This window comes from Candoia aspera, chromosome 1 (assembly GCF_035149785.1).
Source record: "Candoia aspera isolate rCanAsp1 chromosome 1, rCanAsp1.hap2, whole genome shotgun sequence".
In the NCBI taxonomy this organism is placed as follows: Eukaryota; Metazoa; Chordata; class Lepidosauria; order Squamata; family Boidae; genus Candoia; species Candoia aspera.
Window position 1 is genome coordinate 139,491,006 of NC_086153.1, and position 12,584 is coordinate 139,503,589.

Consider the following 12,584-nt stretch of genomic DNA (forward strand, 5'->3'; position numbering starts at 1 on the left):
GTTTATTAAAGATAAATACATTAACAGGATACACCTTAGTGCATCTTAGTAGTGGAGTGTAGTTGATTGTATCTATCAGCTATTCCCTTTCCACCATCTTATGCCCTCCCCCAGGTGTGCAGCCTGGTTTGTGGATTTGAGCTGCAAAACAGAAGAAGCGCAATTGTGAGGGTAAATGTTTAGTTGCATAACAGTGATGGTAGCACTTTGTTTATATGAAATAAACTCCACTGTGATGAAGGGGACTTTTGTCTAGTAAGCATACATAGGACTGTATGTTGCATAGTGCAATTTTATACATGCTTAGTTGAAGGAAATCACCCTGAATTTACCTGAAGATATGCATGACCATTTTAAAAAACCAAATTATATGCAGACTGTATATTATGACTAAATAAGATGCTTGCTGTAATATGCTGAAATATTTTTCTTAAATGTTGTTACCATAGTACTTTATAGCTTTGTGCATTTGGACACAATGGAAAATATTTTCACATTTCACATTGTTATAGAGAGACTACAATGAACCTTGTGGATATTGTTCTGCTGTCAGCTGGAGCATTACAGAAGAAGGCAGATTTTATTGCACATCTTGTCACACTGTAATAGAAGTAAGGTTGCTGTTATTTCTTTCCGCATTTCAAAACTCGCCTTAATTTTACGTGTAAATCTTTAAAGATTAAATACATGAACATAATATGTGAACTTCTTAAATAATTGTAGAACTGATTTAGTTGTTTTAGCTGCAGCTATCTATATGAGAGAATGATTGGCACTGGATGTGGGCACATATTGGGGCCTAGTAACTCAGGCATTCAGGAGCGTTTTGCAAAGTTGTTACAGGTTCCTAGCCAAATGAAAGCCTGCCTTGATGACAGCTGTGTGCATAGATCCTGCTTACTATATTTTCCATCCCAAGGTGACTGTTGCTTAATTAAAGTAAATGTAAAAAGGCTGAATAATCCTGGGCATGCTTATTAACATTAGATATTTTCAAAACTCTCTTGCAGAAGACTAGAGAAGTTCTAACTGGTGATGTTACAACTAATGCAAGGGCACAGTCTATCTCTAGAGGATTAAGAAAAAGAAAGAATAAATTTGGTAAGATTTATCTTTTATCAATTTGTTATAAAAGTATGGAATATTGATCTTTCCCACCATATACAGCTAATGCTGGACAAGTTTACAGTCATCTCATCCAACATGCTGTGCTTGTTCATGTCAGTTCTGCAGCAGGGGTGATCAGTATAATCTGTGGGGCACAGGGATATTCTTAGGGTAAGAGTTTAATCTTCAGTTTTAAAAAAATCAAATCCTCTACACATGGATACACAATGGTATGAATCTGGAATGTATAATTTATATAGAGACAATGTTATTATGTTTTCTGAGTCATGCTTCGCAAGCCTACTTTTCAGAATCTGATTTTTTTATTTTCAAAATTGAGGATAAGTGTTTCAGAATCATAATACTGTTAAAAGTGCATTAGGACTGGTATTTGTTAAAGACAACTATACATAGGAAGAGTATTCAGTATAGAGTAATAATAGGCTCATGCACGCCAAATGTATTCAGACAAAACATGCAAATTGGCTATGGCTCCTCCAGATTATATGAGAGAGCTGATCTAGTTTTTGGATCTAAACAGTTTTCTCCACCCTTGCATTATAAAAAAAAATTAAAAGAAAAATATTGCAACCCTTGCCATTGTTTTTCAACTTCTAGCATTTTCTAGGGCACAAAGTACTTTGCCATTCACTTGTAATGATTAAGAACACAGGCTAAAGGGATTATACACAGAGCAATACTTTATATTATATTAATCTTCATAGTGTGAAAATTTAAGCTTCAGTTTAAAGAAAATCTGGTCTTGTAGACACATGGATACACAGCAATTTATAAAAGGGGTCCTGGAGAAAATGGATTATCTCAATCCTTTTCAGTTGTGTTTTAGACCAGGATACAGTATGGCACTGAAACAGCATTGGTCATGCTTTTCAGTGACCTTTGATGGAGCTGGGATGGGGATGGTACAAGGGTCCTAGTTCTTGATTGCTTAATGGCCTTCAACAGTATTGACCAAGGTATCCTTCTGGACCACCTGTGGGAATGAGTTGTAGGGGACACTGTAGTGCAGGAGTTCTCCTTTCTTCATGGTTACTTCCAGATGGTGTTGATGGAGGGAAGAGATTGAGCCTAATGCCCCTGAAAAGTGGGGTGCCACACAGCTAGATACTCTTGCCCCTTCTCTTTAAAATCTACATGAATCTGCTGGGTGAGGTCATCTATCAGTTCGGACGATAGACAGCATACTCATGATACCAGTATATATATCTCAATTCTTGGCTGACTAAGCAATGGTATCAACGAGCTATCCCAGTGTCTGGAGGCTGTGAGGATCTGGATGGGGAGAAACAGGGTCAAACTCAGCTCTGACAAGACTAAGTGGTTGCGCTTGTTTGGGCCCCCTGTATCCAGAGATCATCCATCCTTAGTCCTGAATAGGATGGCACTGCTCTACTTGGGGCTGGTGCATGATTTGGGGGTGTTCATGGACTTTAGCTGCTACTTGAGGAGCAGGTGGCAGCTGTGGCCAAGATGGCCTTTGCACAGATTCATTTTGGGTGCCACTTGCTCCCTTCTGTGGACTAGGCGGCTCTTTGGATATTTATGCTTTGGTCATCTTGCATATGGACTGTTGTAATGCTCTGTACATGGAGCTGTCTTTGAAGACCACTTGGAAGCTGCAGCTGGTCTAGAATGTGTTAGCCAGGCAATTGGTATATCATGAACGCCTCTGCTTCAGGGACTGCCCTGGTTACCAGTAAGTTTCTGGGTGCAATTCAAGGTGCTGATAATCACCTTTTAAGCCCTTCATGGCATAGAGCCTAGTTACTTGAGGGACTGTCTTTCTTAGTGTCTGCCTGTGCTGTTTGGTCTGACAGAATCAGCCTACTCTGGATCACATTGATAAAGTGGGACCCAGGAAACATGCCTCCTCTGTCTCCACTCCTGCTCTCAGGAACAACATTCCCCCCTGAGACTCACATGCCTCCATCATGACCTCAAAAAACCCTTAAAACCTGTTTTTTTCCTCAGGCCATGGGTTAACATGGATGTAACATTTACATCCCTATCTGTGTTGATCTATGTAAACATTTATAGTTTTGCTACCATCAAGGCTCAATTGATAGCTGATAGTGAATGAAAAATGGTAAGAAAGAAGAGTAAAAGCATCTAATTGGATAGGGCAATTTATATAATAGATCGTTATTTGAGTATAACGGCTAGTTTTTGTTATATCTGGTTAAAGGAAGGTCACTTTTGAATGAAGTTTGACCCCCAGTGCCTTACATGGACACATCCAGGCAGTATTTTTGGCATGATATAGAAATGGTTTGCCACTGTCAACTTCTAGGTCTGTCTGGAAGGTAGATGCTAATTGTGCAATTTATTTTTGTCTATTTTCAGTATTTGTTCCCTAATAAAAAAAAATCTATGTTTAAGAATCCATTCTAAAGTTTCTAACTGATATAATTTGAGTCCTGACAAGTATAAGCTACTCATAGGATATCACTTTCCATTAATTTTTTAGATAAAGGTTGGGAATGGTTCATATGTGAAGGCTTTCAATATATTCTTCAGAAGCAAGCAGAAGCTCTGCAGTCTTTAGGAGTTTCTTCTCAGATGAAGGTATTTTGCTCTGTTCAGTAATGAGGTTAATCATGGTTTGCTTAACCATTTTAAAAATAAAGCAGTTATCTGGGTTTACACAGTATGCTAGGCTGTGGCTACATTTATGCAACACACACTAAGGAAAACAAAACTAAAAAGCCCACATAATGGGTTTGTATTTTTTTTGTATATAATATTGAACCTTGATTTAGAACAAGAAGGACAAGCCTCACAAACATCTGTTATACACATTTCAAGTATTTCAAGTAATTGATAATTTTTAGGAAGGCTTTATGGGGAGGATAATACTCTATATTTTCTTTGTATTGCAGTTATCATACAATGATTGGGATGGTGGTAACTTTATTTATTTATTAGATTTGGAGACTGCCCAACACCCAGAAAACTCTGGGCAGCTTACAATACAAACAAAGACCAAACAATTAAAAAACATGCATGTCTGGAAAAATAAACAACCAAACATATCCCAAACCAACAAAAAGCTAACAAAGGCTGGGCATCCACCCTAATCCCAGGCTTGGGAGCAGAACCACATTTTTAACAATTTGAAGAACAGCTGTAGAGTGGAAGCCATACAAATCTCCAGGGGATGCTGCTCTAGGGGGCAGGTGCTGCAACAGAGAGGGTGTGCTTCCTAGGTCCTGATAGACTTGGTTTAATTGATGGGACCTGGAATGTACGCACTCTGCTTGATCTCACTGGGCAGGCAGAAATTATCTGACATTAGACAATCCCTCACATAACCAGGCCCTGGGCCATGTAGGGTTTTATAGGTAATGATCAGCACCTTGAATTGCACCCAGAAGCCAACGGGTAACCAGTGCAGCTCACAAAGCAGGGATGACACATAAGATAACGTGACACGTCTACCGCTGCCGGTGCTGCCACATTCTGGACCAGTTGTAGCTTCCAAGTAGTTTTCTAGGGCAGTCCCACGGACAGTGCATTTCAGTAATGCACTTGAGAGATGACTAGGAGATGCGTGACTGAAGGGCCTCCTACTCTAGAAGTAGGTAAATCTTTTTAAAGTTATGGGCTAATAGAGATATTAATACTTCAGATGAGCTTATTACCCATCATTTTTAACCAATTTGAATTATTGAGTAAGGATGGCAATATATCCAATAAAAATAATAAAAAAGTTGCTTCGCACAAGATGGGCGGTGACAAAATTTGAAATATAAATAAATATAAAAATACCGTTCGATTTAACAATTTGGTCCAAATAAGCAGTTTTTAAATTCCTAAATTACTATCTGCATTGAACCATGCTTTGGGTGATTCTAAACTTGCAGTATTTTTATTAAATAATTAAAAAGTATTGTTCATTGAATAGACATCAGTTATTTGCATGAAGTTTGAAATAAAAAGTTGGAATACCCCATATTAGCAAATCAAGTGTTAAAAGTTTTCAAAGAATATTAAATATATTGCCTATAATATTAAAATGAGACTAATTCAACAAAAGGTTTTTGTTCATGTTGATTGGAAACCTGAGAATGTTTTAAAAAGGCTGACAGTTACAGTAACATCATTATGCTGGAAGTGTAGAATGTCCCAAAATTGTTCTATTTCGGTTTACTGTCAATAGATTTTTAATATGGTTTTGGAAAAATTAATGTGTTTTAAAGGTGCAATTTTGAATTACATACTACAGTTCTTCATATATCAGTATATGAAGACCAGTGAATTTACCAAACATGGGTCAGAACCAAAAAAGTCTTATTGATATTATTTCATGTGTCAAATTTTAATGCTTGAATGAATGTGTCACTTTTTTCCTCTTTCCTTTTTATATTTTTTATTTCTAAAGCATTAAAATAACAACAAAATCCATGGTTGGTTTAATGTAAATTCTAGACATCCTCATCAAAATTTATGAATGAGAAAGCTTCCTGTATACTAATATTTATGAATAACATGCTGGTTCTTATCAGGATGAAGTTCTGTATAATTTTTGGAAAAGATATCTTCATAAAAGCAAACAGGATTACAGTGACAAGCCTGTCAATGATATTACTCAAGATATTTTATCAGTAAGTATAGTGTTCAGGAGAAATAATAACCACCTTCTTCACACTGATACAGTTATATAAACATAAACACCCAAGCTTAAATTACAAATCACACTTTTCTTGCAGTTCCTTGAAAATGTATGTTATTTGCTATTATCTTTGGCAAAATAAGCTATTTTTGTAGTAATTTTTTAAAGAATTCCTAAATATTCTGGTTTCAGTACATTTTCTGTGCTTTATTAAATAATAGTTAAAATATGTAACTGTTTCCAGAAGGTGAATATTAGTTTGATGTAGCAAAGACAGTGGTGCTTGTGATGCCTTAAGTATTAAGAGGTATTATGTAGAACAAATTTTTGTGTACATCATTTGATGTAATTAATGAAGGGGCTTAAGTCCATGAAAACTTACATTGTCACATAGTTCATCATTGTTTAAAAATCCACAGGGGTTGGTGTTTTTTTAAATATATCAGTACTTCAGGTCTTTGGTGAAAGGTACAGGTAATCCTCAGTTAACAACCATTTGTTCAGTGACTGTTTGAAGTTGTAATGGTGCTGAACAAGGGGAACTTACAACTGGTCCTCGAAGTTCTGGCTGTGCCAGCATCCCAACACCCCCTGTGGTCACATGATCGCGATCCAGGCACTTGGCAACTGGCTCACACTTACAACAGCACCCCTTCCCATGCCCACTTGTTTAGCGCCTCTTCTGATACCTGCTTGCACAGTGCCCCTTCCCACACCCACCCACACTCATGCAGCACTGCAGTGCCCCCCTGCTACACTCCATAGCACTCATCGCCTGCCCCCTGGCCTGCTTGCGAGCCTCCTGGGATTTGTAACTTCCTGCCAGCTTCCCCACTGACTTTACTTGTTGGAAGCTGGCAACATAGACTGCTGGAATTGAAGCAATGCTGTCGCATGATGTGCTTTATGATGGCATCACTTAGTGATGGATTACTGCTGTTTAGTGAGGACTACCTGTAGAACTATCAATAAGAGTAGTACAAATTTGCAGACAAACTCCTTATTTCAAAGTGCTATTTAATAACTATTTTGCAGTTTTACGATTTTTAGCAGTAAGAAGTTATTTTTTAGTTTTTTCTTGGAGGTATTAAATCCAGCAGATGGAGTCATATATGCTGTCTTTCAGGCAAGAGAAATCTAACAAATGTTCAATTAAATAATACTTTACAGTTAGTTTGTTGGTTCAGTCAGCATTTTCTTATCTATTACTGACAATGGGAACAGCACGCTGTTCTGTTCTAATCTGACTGTGCTAAACACTGGGTTGGACAGAACATAGATCGTCCTCACCCAGTATTTTAAATTGGACTTGTCCCAGAATTTATAATTTTATTTCACATAAACTTCATGAAAAGAAAGGGGAAGAGTACCGCTGTGGAAGAGTACACGTGTTCTTACTGTAATTCAGTAATTTAAGCATAGATTATATGTGAATGCTTATATTTGTGACTACATGAGACTACAAGTAGTCCTCACTTACCGACCATTAGTTCAGCGACTATTCGAAGTTACGATGTTGCTGAAAAAATAACTTTACGGCCCATTTACGACCATTTACAACCTTCACAGCGTCCCTCAGTCATGTGATTGCCATTACAGGCAGTATGCATTGTCCTGTGCCTGACCTTTGGTTTTTTCTTTCTTTTATCCGTTGCAGAGCAGAGAGATTGGCGAGAGGGATTGCGAGAAAGTAAGCTGTTTGCTCTTCTATACATTGAAAGAAATGCAGTTTGCTGGCAGCCCAGGACTAGGAGCCATGGGCATGCTGTGCAAACAGCTTACAGTGCTCTCTTGAAATCCCTTTGTCACCAATTGCTCCACTCTGCAATTAGTGGGGGGAGCAAGCAATTTCTGTAGGCAATCTCTCCTTTGCCTGACCCTTTCCCACTGCAGGTGCAATCACATTGCTCTTGATTTATAGAAGAGCAAACAGCTTACTCTCTTGAAATCTCTTTCTCTCCAATCTCTCCTCTCTGCAAAGGGAGGGAGAAAAAAAGCAAGCAATTTCTGTAGGCAATCTCTCCTTTGCCTGACCCTTCCCCCTCCCCTGCAGAGCAAAGAGATTGGAGAGGGATTTCAAGAGAGTAAGCTGTTTGATCTTCTACACATCAAAAGCAATGTGATCGTACCAGCAGTGGGAAAGGGTCAGGCAAAGAAGAGATCGCTTACAGAAATTGCTTGCTTTCTGTGAAACTGCCTAGTCTTGTCTCTTTCCAGCCAGAAAGCACAGTCATGGTCACATGATTCCCTACTTAGTAACCGCTTTGCTTAGTGGCAGAGTTGCCAGTCCCAATTAGGGTCTGTAAGCAAGGATTACCTATATTGACGTGAGCTTAATAACCCAAAGAAAATTATGTCTCTTACTTACTCTTACACCTACTGTGAACCAGTTGGTATAAAAGTAATGGTGACTTGAATTATCTACAACTGATTTACACTCTCTGTGTTTAAAATGTTTAGTCTTCCATTTTTCTTTTGTATCTGTGTTATTTGTTGTATTTAGTTTTTATAACATATAGTTCTGGTTGAATTGTTGATAATATATTTTTGTTGTTTTTGTTCTACTTGCATTTTGTAAGAAAATCAGTAAAAAACAAACAATACACTTACAGTTCTAGTGTTTATGGAAATCATTTTGCACTAACTTTGTGCAAAATGCACACTTTCTAAAAATATGTGCTGTTTGATATTTTGCTTGGCAATTTAAACTTAACTGATTTTTTGAAAAGTAAGACTTGCTTTAGTAAAGAAAAAAGAATCCCCTTGAACTCTGGGTTAAGTTATTGGAGTCTTACACAACTATTATTGTTTTTTTAAGCAGCACACTGACCCTGAAACAGAAGTTGAAACTACTAGTCTGATTAACTTGGCTTGTTCAGCAAGTGATACAGATGTGATACCAGAATTTAGCTCTGGTGCTGCTTCTTCTATTAGCGAAGCATCAGGTAAGACAAATGTACCTTGTTTAGTTTTTTGTGTAGTTAGTTTAGATATGAAAATATATTTCTACTTGATTACTTTGGAGACTTAAGCATACAGTCATGATGTCTGTATAGAAACATTATAGAAAATGTGGTCTTTAACCATAAGAATAATGAAAAAAAACCATTTATTGACTGCCAGACTCACTTGGAATTCCTGTGTGTTGCAGAAGACTCCAAGGAAGTCTTCTTGAGCAATATTCCCCAATCTAGAGCTCTGTCGGTGGATTTAGTACATTTCAAAGTATGGTTATTCTGGCTAGGAATAATGATGGATGTATTACAACACATTTGGAAGGTCCCAGAAAACTACTTGAACAAGTCAGTTTTGTGGCTGATCTAGTGCTGAAGCAAATACCAGGGAGAAGGTGATTTTATCATAGATTTTATAGGTCATGCTGTCACTTAGACTTGCACCAGCTTCCCAAAAATGTGTGTTTTTTTATTAAGATTCATTTATAGTGCATTGATAAATTATCCAGGCTGCCCAATAGGATTAACAAACAGTAGTATGTTATATAAAAATATATGGAAACTGTCCTATCATTGCCATAGAAGCTCTAACAATATCATATAGAAGACCATCAACACTGTGTGATCTCCTTTCTTTTTACTATGTATGATGAATAAATTAGACAGAATCTAGGCCTAAAAATAGATCTACGTGGGTAAATAATAATGAGGGGAAAATTAAATCTGAATCCTCAAATTCTAGAGTCGCATCTTTCCAAGTATCTTGCTAGTAGCTGGGGGGCTTCTCTACCAATTAGGCATTATGGGATCTTGGGGTTTTGAAATGTTTAGTTAACTGTTAATGAAGCTGGCACATTGAAATCTTCTATTTGATGCAGGTATGTAGACATTAATGGGAAGCCTATTAAATTTGTGGGTTGTTATGACAGGTCTGAAATTGTATGTTGAATAAGATTTAGTGCTGACTGTCGAATATATTTTGTATAATCTAGAATAAATAAAATGAAGGATTGCTAGCATGATGTTGTTAACATGATGGCTAAAAACAGGGCACAAAGAATTGCATTTTGGACTTAATCTGGTTAGTTATAGAATTTATATCAGCGGTACTTTTAAGACACAGCCTGTATGTAAAAGAAGGCAAAACTGATGACTAAAAAAATTAACTGAGCTTCATAGTTTTTGTTCTGTGACTCACATATACATCACGCTCAAAACTATTCTTGTGTTTCCTTCTAGGTTTTTAGAAGCCATGATCTAGAGTATATTTTCTTAGTAACTATATTCAATCACTTTGTTTAAAGACAGTAAAGGCAGCTTGATATTGAGCTGCTGCTATTAATGGATTTAACACCTTAATTAAAAGTATTCATTGAAAATTAAATATGATCCATAGGAAATATGAATAGCTCACAGTCTTCATTGCTACATTTTGGAAAAGATGGCAAATTATACAATTGTCCCATTGAGATTTTGTAATATGTTTCTGTGTAAGATATTGCTAGGTCTCAATTTGTTAGATTTGTGTCCTTCCTTCATTCAAGAGCATATGGCATATATGTTATGTCCTTCTATTTATCACCACTACCACCACCACCACCACAACTCTGTGAGGTAGTTTGGGCTGAAAGAGTGACCCAGTGATTCCATGGCTGAGGATGAACTAGAACCTGGGTCTCCCTGCTCCTAGTCCTAACCTTAACTACTAAATCACACTGGCTCTCAGTGTGATAAAAATATGCTATAAAATCGAAGGACTTCTGGTGGGAATATGGCAGACTGAACAGCTGTGTCTGCGGGCTCTGCAGGCAGAACTGACAACATGGCAGGTTTTTTTTGGGCTCAGACAGGTTTTTCCTGAAGCCCTGGAGCATTTTCAAGGATAAAGAAAATGCTCAGAATTATCTCATTTGTCCTCCAGAACAGCAACTTGCAGCCAAAGGATTGTAAACAGCATCGTGCTAATCTGGTAAGAGCCGCTAGGAGGCTGTGATGTCACCATTTCCAAGCCATGCTGTAGCCTTTAAGGGACACTAAGACCAGCCACTCCATTTCTAAACCACCCAATTTTTTTTTAGGTTTATGTACCCTAAGAGAGGCTTTTCACAGCAAGGAGAAGCAAGCTGTCTTGGTGCTTATCATTATTTTGGGGATTTTTAAAAAAATTCTTTTTAAGGTTTGGATTTTGCTTTCCATCCAAATATTAAGAAGGGTTGAGAATACGTAATCGTCTCCCTGTTATTATTTTTGCATTAAATTTGAAGATTTTACTATTTTCCTACACATTGAATCTGCTGTTCTGAACTTTTAGCTTTCTCCTGCTACTTTCTTTGGGACTACCTATCATTGTACTTTCACTTGTTTAAACTTTTTTCGGAAATTTTCCATTAACTCCTACTTTCGCTAGTTAAGTACCTAGGGGGTGCCATAATCTACTGCCTGAGACATGGAGGATTTCAAGCAGACTTTTTTTGGATTTTCATTGTGAGCTTGAACAGATTCTTTATGATTCGTGTCAAGTCATTATGCAAGATATTTGGGACATTGTAGAGAACATCAGTTCCAAAATGTGTCATCCTGCTGGGGATGTTGTGGAAGAAATTGAAGACCTGAACAACGATGGAAATGTTTCTATTAACAGCGAGATTGAGGCTTCTGTTAAAATGCCAGACAATTGGGCAGTTGAGCTGTCGAATTTCAAGGAACAGAACGAATTGCAAGCCATGAGTGAGATTGTCTTTTGATGGAACATTATAGAAAAGGGGTTGTTATCAATGGGAGGTTTTCTGCTGAGAAGTCAGAGTTTTTAAAGCGGGTAGTTGGGTTGTCTGATTTCTTTATGAAAAATGCCTTGTGTATGTTGTGGAGATATGTAAGTGCTCTGGTTTATTTTGAAGTGGGGTAAGGGCTTAAGAATAATTATTTGGATTGCTTTTAGGGCTTGTTTGACCTCTTTAATGATTTGGATTAAGTTTAATAAGATATAGTAATGTTTGGTTTTAGGCTTAATATGATTAAGATTATTATAATTGTTGTATTATTATTTATAATGGCAGACAATTTACATGCTTTTTAGTTTGTTCTTTACTGTAGCAGATAGAAAAGTATACAATAGTAGTAGGAAGGAAATAATTAAATAAATGTTATTTTAGGGGGGAAATTGACTAGGAGGTTTGTATTCTTTTCTTTTAATATAAGTGGAAGGAGCAAATCTATTTAGTGATTTTTATAATGTGCTAATAGAATGATTTAGAGAAATAATGTGATTTTGGTTTAATAAAGAGTAAGGGATTGATTATAACGTTGTATATTCTTGCTGTTAAAAGTCAAAAGTCACCTCTTTTTGTAATCTAAAACATTTTTTCTCGTTTTGTGTTTTTACACTTTTAGTTTCTTCTTTCTTTTTGTAGTCATTTTGCTTTTTTGTAGTTTTTATCTTTGTACTAAATCTAATAAAATTCTCATTTTATTTATTTATTTTCTATCCCACCTTTATTATTTTTACAAATAACTCAAGGCGGTGAACATACCTAATACTCCTTCCTCCCCCTATTTTCCCCACAACAACCACCCTGTGAGGTGAGTTGGGCTGAGAGAAAGTGATTGGCCCAAGGTCACCCAGCCAGCTTTTATGCCTAAGGCGGGACTAGAATTCACAGACTCCTGGTTTCTGGCCCAGAAATGCTATAAAATATATCTTCGAACTATTTATGGCAGAGATTAAATGTACACATCAGAAAATCGTGAGCCTATATGGCTAACTTGCTGAATTGGGCAGTAGGATACCTTCCAGATACTTTGAAGTAAAATTTCCATTATTTCTAGTCTTGGATGGGGTAGCTGTTTGTTGTTTATTCGTTCAGTCGCTTCCGACTCTTCGTGACTTCATG

At 37.0% G+C, this 12,584-nt stretch overlaps 1 protein-coding gene across 2 annotated transcripts in view; it reads left to right on the plus strand.

The window, feature by feature from the left end:
- The window catches only part of TAF1B (TATA-box binding protein associated factor, RNA polymerase I subunit B), a 54,566-nt gene that overhangs the window by 612 nt on the left and 41,370 nt on the right, over window positions 1-12,584 (plus strand). The window contains exons 2-6 of one of the 2 annotated variants that reach the window (XM_063314467.1): window positions 513-611; window positions 1,011-1,101; window positions 3,596-3,693; window positions 5,634-5,732; window positions 8,559-8,685. In XM_063314467.1, coding sequence (XP_063170537.1) covers window positions 513-611; window positions 1,011-1,101; window positions 3,596-3,693; window positions 5,634-5,732; window positions 8,559-8,685 — 514 coding nt within the window. The remainder of the gene's footprint in view (window positions 1-512; window positions 612-1,010; window positions 1,102-3,595; window positions 3,694-5,633; window positions 5,733-8,558; window positions 8,686-12,584) is intronic. The other variant, XM_063314476.1, reaches the window with a different exon arrangement.